General features: G+C 35.0%; 1 protein-coding gene and 1 pseudogene across 1 annotated transcript; both read right to left on the bottom strand.

Moving 5' to 3' along the window:
* Positions 1-1681: 1681 nt before the first annotated feature.
* Positions 1682-11158, bottom strand: LOC105456334 (importin-5). The gene is made up of 14 exons (XM_011700290.1): positions 10994-11158; positions 9512-9661; positions 9100-9326; positions 8922-9015; positions 8079-8644; positions 7199-7307; positions 6138-6437; positions 5827-6009; positions 5614-5740; positions 5044-5409; positions 4707-4960; positions 4094-4614; positions 3645-3864; positions 1682-3557 (listed from the first exon to the last, which is right to left on the bottom strand). The coding sequence occupies exons 1-14, from the start codon at positions 11069-11071 to the stop codon at positions 3468-3470; spliced, it is 3285 nt and encodes a 1094-aa protein (XP_011698592.1). The 5' UTR covers positions 11072-11158; the 3' UTR covers positions 1682-3467.
* Positions 11159-11628: 470 nt separating this feature from the next.
* LOC105456370 lies at positions 11629-18588 on the bottom strand (annotated as a pseudogene).
* Positions 18589-20357: the final 1769 nt, after the last annotated feature.

The raw sequence follows: 20357 nt of genomic DNA, 5'->3' as shown, positions 1-20357 counted from the left end.
TCTTTCGTGCAGCAGCTGGCGATCGCTCGGCGACAACGAACGAGTATAAAAATATATCATCTCCGAAATGGGATCTTCGCGGTTTATGTAATCAAATGGAAAAAATATATATATAACGATATATATTTATACGTAATGTTTTATAAAATAAATATGATTATATATAATCAGTTATTTTAAATATGATATATATAAATATTATTTATAATTAAAATATCTACTTTTATTTATATGTTTTGACAACGAAATAAATACGATTTTATATATACAAAATCATATTTTTGACATGTATATTTTGCATGTGTATGCATAATATAATTGTAGCAATTGTCAGCAATTAAAATAATTATATATGCACATATAATGTCTGTGAACATGAGAGAGAAAGAGAGAGAGAGAAACGAAAGGTATAGAAGCTATATTCAGCTACCTCTACGAAGAATAAACTTTTATGTCCAAATAAAAAATAAACGACTGTGGATGGAAATGAGATTTTTTCGTATCAGAATGTTGACCATTATAAGCTTTTTGTTATATATCTCTCTTTTAATTCGAGAAAAATTTAATAATAAAAAAAAAACGTATAAAAACAATATTATACGAACATGGGAAATATTTAAGAGAGAGCAGGTTTAGCGCGAAATGCAAGGTACCGTTGTACAAATTACACTCTCAAATCAGGTTTCCTCCGTTACTTTAAAACACGTTGTTGTATGTGCGTTTTTGTTTTGCTGCAGATTATTTGCATGTGTCGCAAAATTTAATGCATAACGTATTGCAAATTGAATTTCACGCACATTTGAATGAAGAAACAGGCATATATCAATCTGTCGATAAATTTTCGAGTTCTCTTTAAAAAAAAAAAAAGAACTCTTGAGATAAAAATGTGCACTCGAAATTTAATTTATCCACTGGACTTTGATTAACGATCTCTTCCAATTGTTTTCGCTAGCTATAATTATAGAGATATATTAATCGTCCATATAAAATGCTCGGATTTCAGACGGACTGCACTGGTCCGACTCGTTTACATTGACCCGTCACCTTTCCAATATATTTGGAGTATGAATTACTCATAAAATGAAACAGCAAAACAACGCAAATACTATAAATAACTTCCGATATATTGCGACATGCGTCGTAGGCATTATTACCCTCACCTGCAGTGTTATTACTTTCGAAAAATCGTCATGCGCCGCACTTGTTGTCGGGTAGGTATATCTACAAAAAAAAATTTTATCGCATCGCAACGATCGATAATGCCGATACTTAGTAAATCGATACGGGTGATATGCACGATATTAATTCTTAACTATTTCAATATCAGCTGTGCGCTTAAGTTGCATGCCGATAATTAATACGTATTTTTTTGGGCTGTTATCCACCTTTTTGTATACATATCGTAAAAACATATCTACAGGATAAATTATCCAGCCTCATAATTTTTACTCAAAGATAATTGCTGTACAAGATAAATGTTAGACGAGTTAATTAACTTAAATTAACTTATAATTAATTTAAAACGATATAGTAACTTTTGCAAAAAATTGAAATTACGATGTATATTGATACATCGTAATTTCAATCTATTTAATGTAATAAAGCTCGCAAAAATATGTGTATACCAGATTATATTAGATTCATTAAAAATATACGAATGTAGGTGAAGCAAAACAAACGATTACAAAGCTGAGATTTATTTTGGCTAATGATTTTAAAATAATCTCTATATAAGAATTATAATTTTTCATTTCTCTCACTCTTTTAAATCTAAGAGTGAATTGATTTTTCCTCTTTCTCCGTCGCAAATGTGTATCGCATAAACAGTCCATCGGTATTGATTCTCCGTATGTATTTGCTGCAATTAAGTGCACCTTACAAGAATGTGTTGTTGATTTTTCAGTGAGATAACGAGGCAGTGCCTACCAAGGATACTTACAATCGAATACTTCAACTCTATTATACTTGTCCGCGATATTTTCCTATACTTTTGACGTATGTACAAATAAACGTTTATAGTTCTTTACTTTTACTCCTCTATAGGTCTTAGTAAAAAAAAAGGTTGTTACTTGGGGGAGGCATTTGCGTTAGGAGTAGCCGCGAAGGTGTACTAGAGATAAAATTTTCCCATCGGTGAAATTTCGATTTACAGTGTCGCAAGTGTCGGGATACACATTTTATAAATAAATAGCAACAAGAACGGGAAAGCGGGGGAGCTGTTCGAATTATTTCGCTCGGACTTCTTCGCATCTCAATTCTCTGTTAGAATCAGTCGAAAGAAACGTAATGCATTCTGTATTGCCAAATCGCTTCTTTTGGCGCGTATTTCTTATATACTTTTTTTTAATTCTCGAACAATATATTTTTAGTATACGACATGTTGTAATGTTACAGCTAAGTGAAGCGTAACTCAATACGAATTAGCTGTAAGATTACACTTAAAATTTGTGGCGTTCAAATATGTTCTTAGTGTATCTCTACAAGAAAAAGAAAAAAAAAATAGGTCACATCTTATGGATCTTGAATCTAAAATTTTTAAAACTTCATTACGTTTCATTCAAAAGGCATTCGTATACCTCAACATTGCAACATTATCGATATTATCATTAAATAACATTTACTGTATCTAAATTTAATAATAAAAATACCTAAATCACAATGTCACGTGTTCACTTCATGGCTACAATGAGGCATTCCAGTCTATCTTGCATTATCAGCTTCGTCATTTTTTTTTCGCCTGAACGTGGGAGACATAGAATCTTTGAGAATGTAGACAGAATTTAGAAAGATCACAGTGACAAAATCTTTCACGCTATATTCGCATAACAAAGCTATAATATAATATAATGTATGTGATACTATGCGATTTTTTACAAAGCCAATTTTTTCAAGACAATTTAGCATTGTTCGGCTCTCAGTGGCAGGAGAATGTGTTATCACTTGAATGTCTGATTTAAGTCGACGTCAATGTTCGTGAACCTTTTAACAATGTTCACTAATGTAATGTAGAAAGAAAGAGGGGGGGGGATGTATAACAAGTATATATATATAAAATATTGAGTTTAAAATACGTTAGAAATATATAAACAGTTTTTTTTTCTTTTAAATTCTGCCAATGCGAGTTCATTCACAACTGATAAAATTTCTTTCGACTTATCTTCATTTGTAGACGCACTGTAAAACCGAACAGTGACAAACTCCAATTTTAATATCATATGTTCAACAACAATCCCTGACAATATAAAATTAATAATCGAATCTGATAATGATACAGAGATATATACTCAACAAATACGTGGGTAATACGTAGAATAGCTTAAATATATTTGCGTGTTGTGTATAACTAGGCTTTATAACTGGAGCGAATCTTATAGGTATACGCCCATACCTAAAATCTTTGCCGTTTCCTCGGCATTAATTAATGCAGGCGTTTATCTTTTTTTTGTATTTGTTACGATGTTAAAAATTCAACTTAGTGCACTGAGTGCCTCGTGAAGCGCCTGTTGTTGATCCGTTGTTAACTGCATTATGGTTGCCTGGAAAATCGTGTCGTTGTTCTGGAAAGAAACAGAATAACTTGTTACTTATTATCCAGAATTGCAACGAAAATCAAGAAACATAAGCAACGCTTTGAGTGCCTATACCTGTATTTCTCTAACAATACTAAGGATTCTAGACATAACGGGATGATCGGTAGGCACAGCTTCTCTGAACAATGCTTCGGCAAAGAAACTTATAAGTCGAGGCAAATGCGCGTTATTCGTTCCTAAAACCACCACGTGATTCGCTTCGATCAAATCACACAGGTATCCATACACGTGAGGTGCTTCATCTTCATCCTCGACGACCGGCAGCCAAGTTAGCCTGCACAGATAGAAGACTCAGAATAAAGTTTGTGTTTGTAAAGCTGGTTCTACATTAGTTTCATCGCATCGTCGCAAAAGTTGTGATCCAGTTGTAATCCAATCAACGTCGAGCTAGCTTAACGTTGGATTTCAACTGGATCGCGACGTTTGCAACGCCGCGATGCAACTAATGTAGAACCAGCTTAATGTATTTATAAATAACAATTTCTTAAAATATCAAGATTTACCAGTGTGGAAGAATTTCATCGACGTTGATTGCCTTGCTATTGTATTTGAGAATTTTAGTCACTGCTGAAATAGCATTTTCAGTGGGGTTCACATTTTCTGGCGATCTAGATTCGGGATCGTTAATAACTTCCATCAGCTTTGGTAAAGCTTCTGCACACGCTTGCGCAAAGCCCTCTCCGCCGAATTGGCCTAACACCCCACAACCGTAAGCTGCCGCTTGTCTAACCTCCGCGGATTTATCGGAAACGTATTGAATCATGGGTCGCAAAAAGAATTCTTGATATTTTGCGCAGTCAGGTCCTCCAAATTCGATGACATCGTCAAAGACGCACAAAGCCCACTGATGATCCGACCATGATCTTTCGGGGCTCAGTAATTTTACAAAATGTCCGCATATTTGATCGAAGTACGGGAAGAACGAAGACTTGTAGGTTGTAAACAGGGCATGTAAAATGTCAGCGATTTTGCTAAGGGTATATACGTCCTCATTGTCTTCATCAGCAAGTTGTTCTTCGACGACCTGATCCAATAAATAATAAAAAAAAAGTTCAGTACACAGAAATTTATAACATTTCTCTATCAGATTTCATAGACAATCTTTGTATATAATACCTCATCATAGTCTTCATCTTTTCGTTTCTCCAATCTAGCAACTGCTCGGTCAAAATGTTCATTAAGTAGCTTATCTAAAAGTCGTAAAAGCTCAGTCATATGCGGCGCACTTAAGCAACCTGCGCCCAGAGTCTCGATACATTTTGCTAATGATGATAATAATTCTAACAACACTTCGGATTCTGGTTCTGTATCGATAGCTTTCAACAGATCTGGGCAAATGTATGCCCACATGCCTTCCAGATACTGTGGACCTGTAAACATTAATGCACGTATTAATATAAGACAGTTTTGCAATAAAAGTCATAGGGTCCCCTTGATAAAAATATCTAATAACCTTTTATTTTAGCACAGTCAAGAAGATATGGCAAACTTGCCGCAGCTGCAGTTCTGACACCATCGTGGAAGTAAAATTTCAGCATCGGCACCATCAGTCGCACTACTTCTTCTGCATAATCCGCAAAACCTTCCTTTAATTCTCGCGCATAGCAAACCAACATTTCGCATGCAGAAGCCTTATCCTCCAGCCCAGCAGTTTTGATTCCAAAGTTTTGTTGCTCTCCCAGTGAAACGAACTGCCAGTCAAGATCACCTTCAATACCTTCCATATCCTCATTATCTAGCAATGCAACTTCAGGTTTCATAGCGGCTGTTCGCAATACGGGTCCCATTACTAATGGTAAGTACTGTTCAAATTGTTTGCCTGTAAAAAAAAAACACATGCTTTTAATAAATTGCGTAATCATACAGAGTTCCTGTATTGTGCCAGAGTACGCATAAGAGTAGAAAAAGACATAAACTGTCATAAAATCCAACCATAAAAAACTTTATCCTCTCCCCAAAAAATTTCTGTAATTGATAGAATTTGACAGAAGGCACGTAAAATTTTCATTTATTAATATCTTACCAAGAATTTTGCAAATCCTGGCCCAAGCAGATATAAGATAGCTGGTCTGCGGATCGTCATCAGGAAGATCACCTTCTGAATGGGTTTTGAGTAACATATCCATAACTTCACTAGCATCGGCAATAAACTGTCAACGTTGAATAATATAATTAATATTATTATGAGCTTTTCATTTAAGACATGAGCAAATGAGGAATCAGTTAATTTAATCACCTTTTCTGGTCCAACAGCTAAGCCTATGAGACTGACACATTCGATAGTTTTGCCTCGCAATATCTTGTGTTCTTGCTGATTGGCATTTTGAATAATATATTTTAAGCAAGGCATTAGCCTATCATAATAAGTTACAAATTGTTCCTCACATGTGTCTGCAACGGAGGCAATTGTGGTAACAACCTGTAAAAAAAAAACGCAACCCAAAATTTAGACTTACATTAAGTTCTAACTTTTCGAAAACATTTATTTAGATTTTAAGATTATTTATAACTCGGAGATGTCGCTCTGTGTAAACGCAATAGACTTACCTGTTCAAGAACGAGCTTAGTTCCCTTTTCAACTAACTCATGGAATTTAGCGGTCAGAATAGATTCAAGTTTAGCCATTATGGCATCGAGATATGGTGTTAGAATATTTTTCGGGCAATCTTCGCTGAAGTTTACAAGCGCGGCGCCAGCGTGAGCTTGAACTCTGGGATTCGCGTTATCGTCCAATACCATCAATAATCCAGGGATAACTTTATCGTGAAATTTCTTTTCAAATGTTGGCGAAAAATCTGTAGACATTTGCCCTACTGCGTTGCAGGCAGCGTATCTTACACGAGGATGCTAAAAAAATCAACATATTTAATTCATTTATTTGTAAACTTTATTTATATTATATTTATATACGAGAAAATGTAGCACAGAAAGTTATGCTTTCGGTGCCAAAGACCCGAGTTAAATCCGACTAGAAACAATGAATTTTTAATCGCTTTAATTGGCGTGCGCTATTTACAATTTACACAGATATACGACACCTACAGTTTTAACACCAGTTGCGAACGGTCTAATTTAGAGGGGTTTTCATAGTAAGATATACTCTCGGTGGATTGCCGCTACCTTTTGGAAGGCAGCGACAATCCACCGAGTATATCTTACCATGAAAACCCCTCTAAATTAGGCGGTTCGCAACCGGTGTTGAAATTGTAGGTCTCGTATATCTGTATAAATTGTAAATAGCACACGCCACAGATATACGATGAGAGGTCACCACGCTGTTGACACAATGTAAAGGGTTTGGAAGAACGAGTGAAAATATATGTTCCAAAACTATGATTACTATTACAGCTAATAGTAATCAACTCTCAGGAACTGCAAGAAACAACTCTTGATTATCTGCATTACTAAAACAGTAATATAGCAAGAATTTGTTCACTTGCTTAATTTACCACAAATGTAACACTGCCATATTCACATGAATATGACTGTCGGATTAATTTGTGGCCTATCTTAGTATATTATATACACATAATTTGGCGTAAAAAAAATGATTTGACAGCTAAAATTAGGTAAAAAGAGTATAAAGCAAAATTTGTCATTGTATTTACCGGATCTTGTAAATATTGTATGACTCCGTCCATTATTTGTGGTAAAAGAGTCTCCATTTGCTTGTGACAACCTTCACCAACAGCTGAAATAGCCATCAACGCTGCATGCCTATAAATAAAAAAAAAATATTTTTATTTATACACATAGTAAGTAAAAAATATAAAACTTGAATTATTTAATAAATAGTGAAAAAAATGTATGTTTATATAATTATAGCAGTTATATCAGACAACTGCCATTTCTAATTTTAAACATCGCAATGAGAATCTCAGACCAATTGCCAAAACGGCAGCTGGAGAAGAGAATTATCTCATTGATTATTCTATCACAGACGTAACGCAATTACATAAAAGTATATAACTGCTGACTTTTCTGTGACACTTATGCATACCCAAATATTAAGGATGTTTGGCTATACAGTCCTAGACAAAAGTTACTGAAATTGATGATATCCTATGCTTTTATAGGTTAAGATACGCATCATATCGTACTCGTATCGTAAAGGACTTAAATAATGCCAGTTAATATGAAATTTGGCACTACAAATAAATATATTTGTATATTTTACAAGTTTTATGATTGTCGGCAAAAAACTTTTAGACTTGAATTTTACGTCCAAAAGTTTTTTGCCAGCAATCACAAAACTTGTAAAATATACAAATATATTCTTTTGTAATGCCAGATATATTAATTGGCATTATTTAAGTCCTTTACACAATACAAGTACATGGTGCGTATCTTAACCTATAAAAGCATAGAATATCAATTTCATATTTCAGTAACTTTTGGGACTGTATAGCCAGAACATCCTTAAACATCGACACAGTCGTGAATTTATAACCAAATATGTATGAGATATGAAGATGTTATCAATTTTACCTATATTTCCAATCGCTGTTATTTAACATAGTAGGGATATTTTGTACGATTTGCGGTAGCATAGTTTTTCCTCCCAGGCCACACGCCAATCTATCTAAAGCACTTTCCGCAACTACATTGTTGCTGTCATTATCCTCTTCAATGATCTCATCAGAGTAGCTCCATTTCTCATCTTCCTCCAAGTCAGTCATCATTTTCAATACCAATGGCACCAAAGCCACAATGTACTTTTCACCAACTTTCCGCACCATGGCTGGTGCGGTTTCCGACAGAGTTACAAAAACCTCTAGCGCCAATTGCCTCCAAGAGTCAGGCATCTCCTCATTGGAGTATACGTTCATAGACATTTGCAAAACATTAATTAATTGTCCCCTGAGGAATTTTGGCGTGGTTTCAGCAAGGTCTATCAAAACTTTTATAAGAGCATCATCGTCCTGCTTTTCTATAGATTGAGCGGTTACTTGTACAAGCGCCGGGACTAATTCTGAGAAATGTTTGTGTATATTTTCCTCTTTGTCATGCAATGTTATAAACGCTCCAATTGCTCGTACCGCTTGAAATCTGACCTGTACGGTAAGAGAACAATTTTGCAACTATTATAGCTATTTTTATAATAAAAAGTTGATAAATAAGTTTTGTTTAGGATGTCAACGCAAATATAACCGTCCCTTATAAAATGTATGCCCCGTATCTGTCTGTAAATTAGTACTTCACAAGTTACAGTCATCAGAAGGCACCTTTTTTTTTGGAAGAATTACGTGACGAGTAATCTTATCTTGTCGAGACTCGTGTATCTCTCTCCCGTTAAATTAAATAAAAATGTATGCAAGTTTAATATATTACCTCATAATTTGTATCTAACACAGATTGTTGTAACATCTGTTTTATAAGATCGAGATGATTTGCTTGTTGATTTCCAAATACGCCTGGGACGGATCTGCATGCACATTTAATTTCCTTTACTTACATATTTTCTTAATAAAAACATCATTCATAAAGGATAGACTTGAAGGAAACTCACGTGAACATGCGAAGTGCGCTTTCTTTTAATGCTGACGATGGACTATTCGCGCATTGAAATAGGAACTGAAGAAACTCCGGCCACTGATTATTGCCATCCTCGTCTATTAAATTTCTGGCAACTTCGGCCGCAACGTCACAGACTTTACGTCGAATAGCTTCGGTTTGTTCGTTTTGGACCGATAATAAAATTTGCTCTTTTAACTGTGCCTGCGCCTCGGGTGGAATCTGTGGAGCAATTGCATATCAAATTTATTTTTAACTGACCTTTGATTCATAGATAATCTTTAATTTCTTGATAGAAAAGTTTTTAAGAAATCAAATGGCAACGAATTGAGAAAAATTTACATTTTAACGGAGACATTTTACATATAGTAACTAGAGACAAGGAGAAGAAGGAAGCTTTATATTACCTTGGGATAAAACTCCATAAATTCTGAGGAAAATAATCGACGCAACAGTACTGCGGCTATGGTCCGCATTTCTTCTGCAAGTGTGCCATTACAAATGGTGGTTAAGAGAAACGTCACCTTGCTTTCCACTGGAAGATTACCGTACGCCTCCTAAAATAATTTCAGACATTAAAATATATCATCAATATTTAGATCTAGAACTATCATTACGTTTCTATAAGATTTCATGCAGCAATAAACGTAACATGATTTCTTATCAAATAATACAAAATTCCTTTGAAAGTTGTTATAAATATTAAAAATTTTTATTAGAAATTTATTAGAAATTTATATTTTTATCTAAAAAGCATTTATTCCTAATTCTTCAAACAAAAAAATAATTATGCAATTTTGTATAAAATCAAATTTTACAAAAATGGAAAAGAAACAAAATCATTTAACAATATCAATAATAAAAATAGTAGAAATATCATCTAACAATATCAATGATAGAAATTATAGAATACAAAGATGTCGCATCAGAAAACAAAAACTTTGTCCTATTATATGCTATGTACAAAGCGCAAATATATATACGTGCAATGAATATATCTACAAATATATTCATAGATGCGCTAAAATCAAAGTTCTTTCCCCCGAGCTAAATTTACAAAGCTAAATCCGACCCATTTTGTGCCAAGTGCATATTGTAATCTGCGCACGTATAAATATTCGACGAATTACGCTCGACACGTGATCGTGCCGTGAGTCAAGGTAAAACATGTATATATATATATGTATATATATGTAGATCGCGCCGAGCGGCATCAAGATCGTGCAAGCAGATACTTGTCGATCGGGCGGGTCGCCGAGGCGCGTAAGGAACGACGCGCACGCGGTGCACGCCACGACGGACGGTCGCCGGAAATCGCCTGTAGGCGGGAAAACGGGATGCACGTCGTGCACAACGTGCGAGCCGCGCGTTGCGTCGCGCGGGGATGGGCGGACGTCGTTCGCGCGAGCCTCACCCCGGAGCCGCTCCCCGGCGTGGCCGAGCCCCGCGCGGCGGCGAGCGTCGCGAGACCGGCCGGACTTCCGTACACGACCGTATACGACACGCGGAGCCGATGACGGTTGGCACGCGGAGCGAGCGAGCGAGCGAGCGAGCGCGCGCTACCCGCATGCGAGGCACCATTTTGGATCTCTCTCGGTCCGATCGCGCGAGTAAGCCCGAGATTCTACGCCCCGGTCGCCGCGCGATCCCTCTCGGCCGACCCGTCGCGTGCCGGTCGGCGCGACGGCGCCTCCGATCGGCGGGCGGCGTCGTCGCGCGCCCGGCACGCCGGCCGCGGCACCCGCGTGCGGAGCACGCTCTTGACAACACGTCGTCGGCAACGTGGTCGGCAGGAACATACCGCGACCGCGCCGCGGGGCCGACCGGCGCGGCGCCGCGTTCCGACGCTCGTCGAGCGCGGCCGCGAAAATTCACCGATCTACACGTACCTCCGCCTGCGTCCGGACATCGTTATCTGTGCTGAGGAGTGTATTCAGAAGCTGTTGAAACTGGTCTAGATCCGCCATCGTTACCGAATGAAAGCCAAGCGCCGCACACTTGCCCGAGCACACACTCGACCGTCATTGAGTGTTGGCCAACGTCGCGCGGCGGAATGTCACTGTCTGCCCGTGGCGTTGCCAACATCGTGGTAAGAAGTTCTTGCCCCTCTTCACACCGTGGCCAACATAAGAGTCCTGGATAATCACTAGGACTCTAATCACCAATCATGGCCAACATCGCCGACCACGTTCGTTGCTTGAAAACGGAATCCCAGCATCCCACCGAGGTCTGTTTAACAAATGAATACCGAGAGTCCAATGATTTTGAAAATTTGAGTTTTTAGAATTTAAGGCGATCCTAAACTGGAACACCGACGAGATACTATTAAAGACCGACACCCTTACGGGTGTTAGCGTGGCATGTTTAGTAATTGCTAAAATTTAGGCAATTAGTAATAATAGCATTATAAGTATTCATACTTATTTATTTAAAGCATTTATATAATAAAAATCATGATTTTAATAATGTATTATTGAAATAAATCGCAAATTTATGTCAAAAGTCGATAACATCGACACTCTGCAACTACCTTCGGGCACGCCGGGCCCTTTGGCTGGCACGAATATTTGTTCCAGGGCTGACGGTCTTTAATTACAGTATCTTGTCGGTGTTTTGGAATATATTAACTTTTAAAATTTCACAACATTCGCGAGATTTGAAGTGACGTCCTCTGAAAGAGTGTAGGTAAATCACTTTAAGAAGAATATATTTTAAATTACTTTAAAATTAATAAAGTAAAAATACACGAAGATGCAAAAAAAAAAGAAAAATTGTTCGCGATTTTCCTCCAAGAAGTAAAAATGAAATGCTCTTCGTGTGGATTCGTGAGGTTTATTAATTATATGTTTCTTTGAACGTATATTAGTAACTTCTACTTTTAAGCCTTAATTGGTCAACTGACAGAAAAGTTCCAATGTGAATTGATCAATTCTCTCTTTGTCAAACTTCTCGAATCGATTTCTTGCATCGTGAAGGTCTTTAGAATTTAGATCTTTATAGGGCTTTAGGTAAAAATAAGGACAAAACAAGACTTTAGAATTTAGTAAACAACTTTTAATATTTAATAATTTCAAATAAGACTAATATGTATACAACAATTAAATATTAAGAGAAAAAGAGCCAAATTTGGAGGAACCTAATTATTTTGGTTGCTCAATAATATTTTTAGTGAGTTTTAAATCTTTTCCTTTAAATTTCAGTTAATATTAGTGCAGCGATTACTGTCAGGGTTTAATAACGGAATTATAACGCTTAAAGATGAAATGTCATATTATAATATCGCTTCGATGGCGCAAGCATCGAAATCATCCAAAAGTAAAAGGTAAAAAATTCATTGCAAAAAATATTACTTCAGTCAAAATTCGAAACCTCCAATATCCTATCCGTGGCGGATGTCTTACCTATTTTTCGATCACTGAAATAAAACAAAAAGATTTAAAAAACATTAAAAATATTATTGAGCAACCAACATCTCTCGGCCAAATTTTCTTTCCCCTTTATTATTTGTTTTAAAACTCATCTCTTTCAATCTAACTCCTTACGTGTGGAACGTAGTTGCTTATATAGTTAATCTCTAAAAGTGTTAATCTGTAAAAACCTATAAATAATATGTGGCGCACTTAAGCAATTTGTGCCCAGAATCTCAACACATTTTGCTAAAGACAATGCGTTAATTTCAATAACATATCGGATTTTGTTTCTTTATTGATAGCTTGCAATAGATTTGAACAAACGTATTCCCACATGTCTTGCAGTAATTCTGGCTCTGTAAACATTATAATACAAGTATCAATTATAAGACAATTTTACAATAAAAAAAGTTACACAATTCCTTTAATAAAAATATCTAATAACCATTTATTTTAACACATTCAAGAAGATACGGCAAACTTGCCGCAGCTGCAGTTCTAACACCACCGTCGTGGAAGTAAAATTTTAACATCGGCACCATTATTAGTCGCACTGCTTCTGCATAATTCGCAAAACCTTCCTTTAATTCTTGCGCGTAACAAACCAACATTTCGCATGCAGAAACCTTATTCTCCAGACCAATAGTTTTGATTTCAAATTTTTTTTGATTCTCTAATAGAATAAACTTCCAGTCACGATCATCTTTAATACATTCCACATCCTTCTGCAGCAATGCTGCAATTTCGAGTTTAGCGGCTATTTGCAATACCGGTTCCATTACGAATAGTAAATATTGTTCTTCTGTAAAAAAACACACATGCTTTTGATAAATTGCGTAATCATACAAAGTTCCTATATTGTGCCAGAGTACGAATAAGGGTAGTAAGACATAAATTGTCATAAAATCCAACCGTAGAAAATATTACCCCCCACTCACCCATTTCCCAGAAAAGTTTTTGTAATGTGCTGAGAGAATTTGACAGAAGGCACGTAAAATCTTCATTATTAATATCTTACCAAGAATTTGAAAGATCCTGCCCCAATTAGCCGATAAAGGATACTTAGTCTGCACATCGTCAATAAAATCACCTTCTGAATATTTTGTGTAACATTCCTATAACTTGGCTAGCACCAGCAATAAACTGTCAATGTTGAATAATATAATTAATAATTATAAGCTTTTTGTTTAAGACATACCAAATGAGGAATCAGTTAATTTAATCACCTTTTCTGGTCCAACAGCTAAGCCTATAAGACTGACACATTCGATAAACTTGTATCGCAATATTTTGTGTTCTTGCTGATGAGCATTTTGAATAAAATATTTTAAGCAAGGCATTAGCCTATCGTAGTAAGTTATAAATTGTTCCTTACATGTGTCAGCAATGGAGGCAATTGTTGTGACAACCTGTAAAAAACGCAATCCAAAATTTAGATTTATATTAGTCCTAATTCTTCGAAAACATTTATTTAGGTTTTAAAATTATTAAAATTACAACTCAGAAATATATTGCATGACTCTGTGGAAAAGCGACGGACTTATCCGTTCAAGTACATACGTGCTTACAATTAGTTCCCTGTTCATTTAAATCATAGAATTTAGCGATTAGAATTGATTTAAGTTTAGCCGTTATGGCATCGAGATATGATATTAGAATATTTTTCGGGCAATTTTCGCTGAAGTTTAGAAAAGCGGCGTTAGCGTGAACTTGAACTCTGAGATTCATGTCGTCCAATACCATCAATAATCCAAAGATAACTCTATCGTGAAATTTCTCCTCAAATGTGGGCCAAAAAGTTGTCGATATTTGCCATATTGCGTTGCAGGCAGCATATCTTACATCTCTACACGAGAATGCTTTAAAAAAACCAATATTACTTAATTCATTTATGTGTATAAACTTTACTTTTATATTATATTTATATACGAGTGAAAATATATGTTCCAAAACTATGATTACTATTACAACTAATAGTAATCAACTTTAGGAACTAAAGTTACTATTACAACTAATAGTAATCCAACGACAGGAACCGCAAGAAACAATAATCTTGATTATTTGCATTAATAAAACGGTAATAACAAAACAGCAAAAATTTGCATCACTTGCTTAATTGTAACACTGCCATATTCACATGAACATAACTGTCGGATTAATTTGTGGCCTAATCTTAGTAAATCTTAGTAAATTGTACATAATTTAGCGTAGAAAAAAATCAACAGCTAAAATTTGGTAAAATTATAAAGTAAAATTTTGTCATTATACTTACCGAATCTTGTAAACATTTTATGATTCCGTCCATTATTTGTGGTAAACGAGCCTTCATTTGCTTGTGACAGTCTGGACAGACTTTACCAATAGCTGAAGTAGCAATCAACGCTGCATGCCTATAAATAACAAAAAAATATTTTATACATACACGTAGTAAATAAAAGTATAAAAATATAAAATTTGACTATTTAATAATTTCTGAAAAAAATATATGTTATTTTATAATTATAGCAGTTACATCAGACTACTGCCAATTCTTATTTTAAACATCGCAATGAGAATCTCAGACCATTTGCCAAAGCAGCAGATGGAAAAGAAGTTTATCTCATTGATTATTCCATCACAGATGTAACGCAATTACATAAAAGTAACCGCGCTGACTTTTCTCTGACACTTATGTATATGTATCTCATATATGTAACGCTAAATATTAAACATCGATACAGTAAATTTATAACCAAATATATGTATGAGATATATAGAGGTATATATTTACTTGTATTACCAATCGCTGTTATTTAACATTGTAAGGATTGTATCTTGCACGATTTGCGGTAGCATAGTTTTCTTTCCCAGGCGACTCACCAATATTTAAAGCATGTTCCGGATATACAATTTTGCTATCTGCAGTATCCTCTTCAGTGATCTCATCAGAGAAACTCCATTTCTCATCTTCCTCCAAGTTAGTCTTCATCTTCATCAGTACCAAAGACACAATGTACTTTTCACTAACATTCCGCACCATAGCTGATTCTCTGCTCGCCAGAGTAAACAAAAGTTTTAGTGCCGATTGCTTCCAAGAGACGGGCATCTCTTCATTGGATAATACGTTCATACACATTTGCATAATTTCATCTAATTGTCCCTTGAGGAATTTTGACATTTCTTCAGTAATGATTATCAGCATATCTATAAAATCATCATCGTTCTGCTTTTCTATAGATTGAGCGATTACTTTTACAAGCGTTGAAACTAATTCTAAGAAATGTTTAAATACCTGTATTTTCCTTTTCGTAATAATTCGCTATAAACAGTCTATAATTGCTTGTATAACTTGAATCCTGACCTGTATGATAAGAGAACAATTTTGCAATTATTATAGCTATTTTAACAATAAACAATTTTAAAAGTAAAAAAACTTTATCTTAGATGTCAATGCAAATGTAACTATCCCGTATAAAATTTATGCTTCGTATCTGTCTGTAAATTACTACTTCACAGTCAGAAGGCATTTTTTGAGAAGAATTACATAACGAGTAACCTTATCTTGTCGAGACTCGTGTATTTGTCTCTCGTTAAACTAAAAAAGAATGCATGCAAATTTTACATCACCTTGTAATATCTGACATGAATTGTTGTAATATTTGTTTTATAAGATCGAGATGATTTAGTACTTGATTTCCAAATACACTTTGGACGGATCTGCATCATTTGCACATTTAATTTCCTTTACTTACATACTTTTTTAATAAAAACATATTATTCATATAGAATAGACTTGAAGGAAACTCACATGAACATGCGAGGTGCGCTTTCTTTTAATGCCGGCCATGGACTTTTCGCATATACTGAAATAGAACCTGAAGAAACTCCGGCCACTAATTATTTCCATCCTCGTCTATTAAATTCCTGGCAACTTTGGCCGCAATATCACAGACTTTAAGTCGGATAGTATCAGTTTTTCCGTTTTGGATGGATAATAAAATTAGGTTCTTTAACTGAACCTGCGTTTCGGGTCGAATCTGTGGAGTAATTACATATCAAATTTATTTTTAATTAATCTTTGATTCATGGATAATTATTAATTTCTTCATGAAAGGTTTTTGAGAAATCAGATAGCGACAAATTGAAAAAAATTTACATTTTAACGAAAAGACATTTTGTATATAGTAGCTAGAGATAGGGGAAACGAAAAGCTTTAGACTATCTTAGGATAAAACTCCTTCAATTCTAAGAATAATAATCGCAACAACATTGCAGCTATTATCCGTATTTCTTCTGCAAGTGTGCTATTGCAAATGGTGATTAAGAGAAACGCCCACCTAAACGTCACCTTGCTTTCTACTGGAAGATTACCGTACGACTCCTAAATAATTTCAGACATTTAAAATATCTTGATATTTCGAACAATTGTTATAATGTTTCTGTAATGATAAGAATTCATGCAACGATAAGCGTAACATGCTTTCTAATCAAATAATACAAAATTCCTTAGAAAGTTATACTAAATATAAATTATATTTTTACTTGAAATTTACTAGAAATTTACTAGAAATTTTTATTTGTTTAAAATCATTTATTCTTTCTTTCAAAAGAATTAAATATGCAATTTTGTATAAAATCAAATTTTACTAAAATGTAAAAGAAACAATATTATTTAACAAATTAACAGTAAAAATTATAGAATGCAAAGATGTCGCATCAAAAAACAAATTGTTTTTGTTCTATTATATTATACGCTATGTACGAAGCGAGAATATATATATATATATGCAATGATTATATCTATAAATATATATTTATAGATGCGCTAAAATCAAAGTCCTTTTCCCCAAATTAAATTTACAAAGCTGGATCTGACTCATTTCGTGCCAAGTTCATATTGTAATCAACGCACGTATAAATATTCGATGAATTACGCTCGATCACACGTGATCGTGCCATCAAGATAAAACATGTATATACATGATCCGGCCGAATCATATATGTATATACATGACGGCATGATGTGATTTCTTATGAAAAAATAAGAAAAAGATAAAATAACATTTTTTTGGCTTAGTTTTCCAAAAAATCGAGTTTAAAAATCCGTTATGTATGCATTCTGTTATAACTGAAAGGTACGATTTGTTGAGCGACATATAACGCGGATACCGTGCAACGTACGTGCCACGATACTCGTCAAGCGCGGCCGCGAAAATTCATCGGATGGTTTACCTTTGTCTGCGTTCGGACATTTTTATTTGTGATGATCAGCTATCGTTATCGAACGAATGAAACCAAGCGCAAACAGTCCGCACACTTGAAGGACAATGATCGCGACAGAGAAGAACTTCAGATAGGAATGAGCGAAAATCATCAATATTTAGAAAACATCGATGTTCACTTATTGATGTTTCGATATTTTGCCATCGATATCACGAGTTTCCATCCATGTTTCATCGATATCTTGTCTTTGATGTCTTGAATTTTGCGAATTCGGTTAGACGAATTGGTGGGCACTCGGTGCACATTAAAATCGTTGCGATTAACGTACAAAATGTATGTTTAATATAAATATAGAGACGGTTAAATCGTGAAATTCTTAATAGTACTTTATTATTTTATTCGATAAAATATGTATTGAACATTTTATTATTCGAGATATTATACTATTACATTTATATTTAGAACAGTACAACGACATTAATTGTGCACTGAGTGCGCAATAGCCCGTCTAATCGAATTCGCTATAAAGTAAAAACTATATAACCACAACCGATTTATAATAGATGTAAGTAAGAAGTTAACCAATTATTCTTGAATTTATTTTATGTACGATAACTAGCTTCAAATACTATTAAATACTAGACAAAAATATCAAAAATATTATTAATTGAGCAACCAACATCTAGCCTCGGTCAAATTAATTTAGCTCTTTTCTCCTTATTATTTGTTTCAAAACTCATTCATTTTAATCTAGCTTTTAAATCTCCTTTAGAATATATAACTTTTAAAGTTTATTAATAATAATTTAGTATTTGTACATTTGAGTAATTATATAATTTAATTGAAATTATTGTGTTCCGAAATACTGTCATTGGGATATCAATCGAATACAATCCTGGAAAACATTATGCAGATGTCGCGCGTCGTGAAGTTGTCAAGCAGAGAGATATCTTAAATTTATTCTTCGATAAGATATAGTGTTTTTTTTTACTGGTATTCATATTCGAATCTTATATTTAAGATCGTTTTAAGTACACTCTTAAGACATTATGAGCCTGCAATCAGAACCGTATCAACATCTTAAGACATTACTTATGATTATCATAAAGTAAGAATTGACTGACGAATACCGATTTTTATAGGTTTTTTTAATATAATCGGATTTGCACGGCCACAATAGATCTGATTTTATATATATTAGAGGTGTGCGAATAGTTCGAATAGATAGCATAATCACAGTAGATTCGATCCGATTCGTTTTCGAATCTGCAAGATTCGAAATCGAATAGTTCGAGAATTTCGAATCAACAATGATTCGATTTCGAATTTAGGAAAATTTGATTCGATTCGTATTCAAATTAAAGAGATTTGATTCGATTTCGAACATGTTATAAAAATTTGATTCGATAATCTATTATAGCTAGGTATATACACGTATATCTAATTATCAATATATATGTAATTTATTGAAAAACTATCAGATAAGAAAGATAATTAAATGAACGTTGTAAATTTACAATCACTTCTGTAAAGAAGAATTGGCTATCGCGACGATCATTAGTTTTTCATCATTGTGTTAATAATTAATTTGCGTATATTATTAGTTCTTTTTTTGTAAAATGATGATAATTCTCGGTTTTTATTTATCAGATACATTCGCCGGCGTCACGATGGGGATGACAGTCGGAAAACGGTGGAAGAAAAAAACGAGCTTGCGCCAGCGTTTCGTGATTACAGTGATTTTCCGCAATTAAAGTCTGTTTAGTCATGGACCAGTACGTGGACTGCATTCGCGAAACGCAGTCTGACTATGCAGCTCGACGCATTGCGTTTTATTTGCAACGGTGCGCACTCATTGTTTGCCTCCGTGTGAAAATGCACGAAACATAAACGCAGCGAAGATAACGCCGATGCAGGAATATGGCGGCAAAATTTAGACTCTTTGAATTTTGTGATAAACATTAAAGAACTTTTCTCGTAGAGATTTGAGTGGACTTATACCAGCTATAATTAACTTAATATAAAAATACACGCGGCGATGTATGTGTCGATCTACATCAGAATGCGCTGTTATTATTCGGACAAAATTGAATTTGAAATTCCAGCTATATTAGAATTTAGCTGTAGTTGCCACTTGGCACTAAGGTACACGTGAATAAGAAATTCATAATATTGAAATGGCAGAGTTGATCAGGGTCAGATTAAGCCAGGAACCGGAGGGCGGCGATTAATTGAAAATCTTCGCGCCGGAAGAACGCCAAGCGAAATAATAAGATTCTTCGAGTATCTCAAATCGATGTACGATCTGTTGCCCAAAGGCCTCAAAGGAGTCCGAGGAGGGCTCCTCCACCCTGGCGAGGAAGATCCAAGTAAGGAAGAAGGTGATAAGAACTCCCGGAACTCACTCAAAGATTTCGAGACCTCATTTCGGAAAATCAGAAACCTCGCTCAGGAAATTGGCGGTCTTGAGGATGAACGACCATCTGTCGACCGTCAGATCGCTCAGAGGAATTTCAAATACACGTCCTATTATACGTCCTCAAGGTTCGCCAAATGCTTTCCGAGGCCACCAAGCTCAAGAGACTTGCCCGCTACAAATTACTCATATGTTAACTAAGCATGAAACTGCTGACCATCTTAG

The sequence above is a fragment of the Wasmannia auropunctata genome, unplaced genomic scaffold (genome assembly GCF_000956235.1).
Source record: "Wasmannia auropunctata unplaced genomic scaffold, wasmannia.A_1.0 LD335709.1, whole genome shotgun sequence".
NCBI lineage: Eukaryota > Metazoa > Arthropoda > Insecta > Hymenoptera > Formicidae > Wasmannia > Wasmannia auropunctata.
The sequence above is the reverse complement of the archived record's forward strand: the minus strand, read 5'-3'. Positions and strand labels throughout refer to the sequence as shown.

Coding starts and splice junctions, on each gene's coding strand:
- LOC105456334 (XM_011700290.1), bottom strand. CDS start 11,071: ATGGCGGATCTAGACCAGTTTCAACAGCTTCTGAATACACTCCTCAGC. Junction 5,410..5,613: donor CAGGATTTGCAAAATTCTTG/GTAAGATATTAA, acceptor TTTTTTTTACAG/GCAAACAATTTGAACAGTAC. Junction 3,865..4,093: donor GATGAAATTCTTCCACACTG/GTAAATCTTGAT, acceptor CTATCTGTGCAG/GCTAACTTGGCTGCCGGTCG.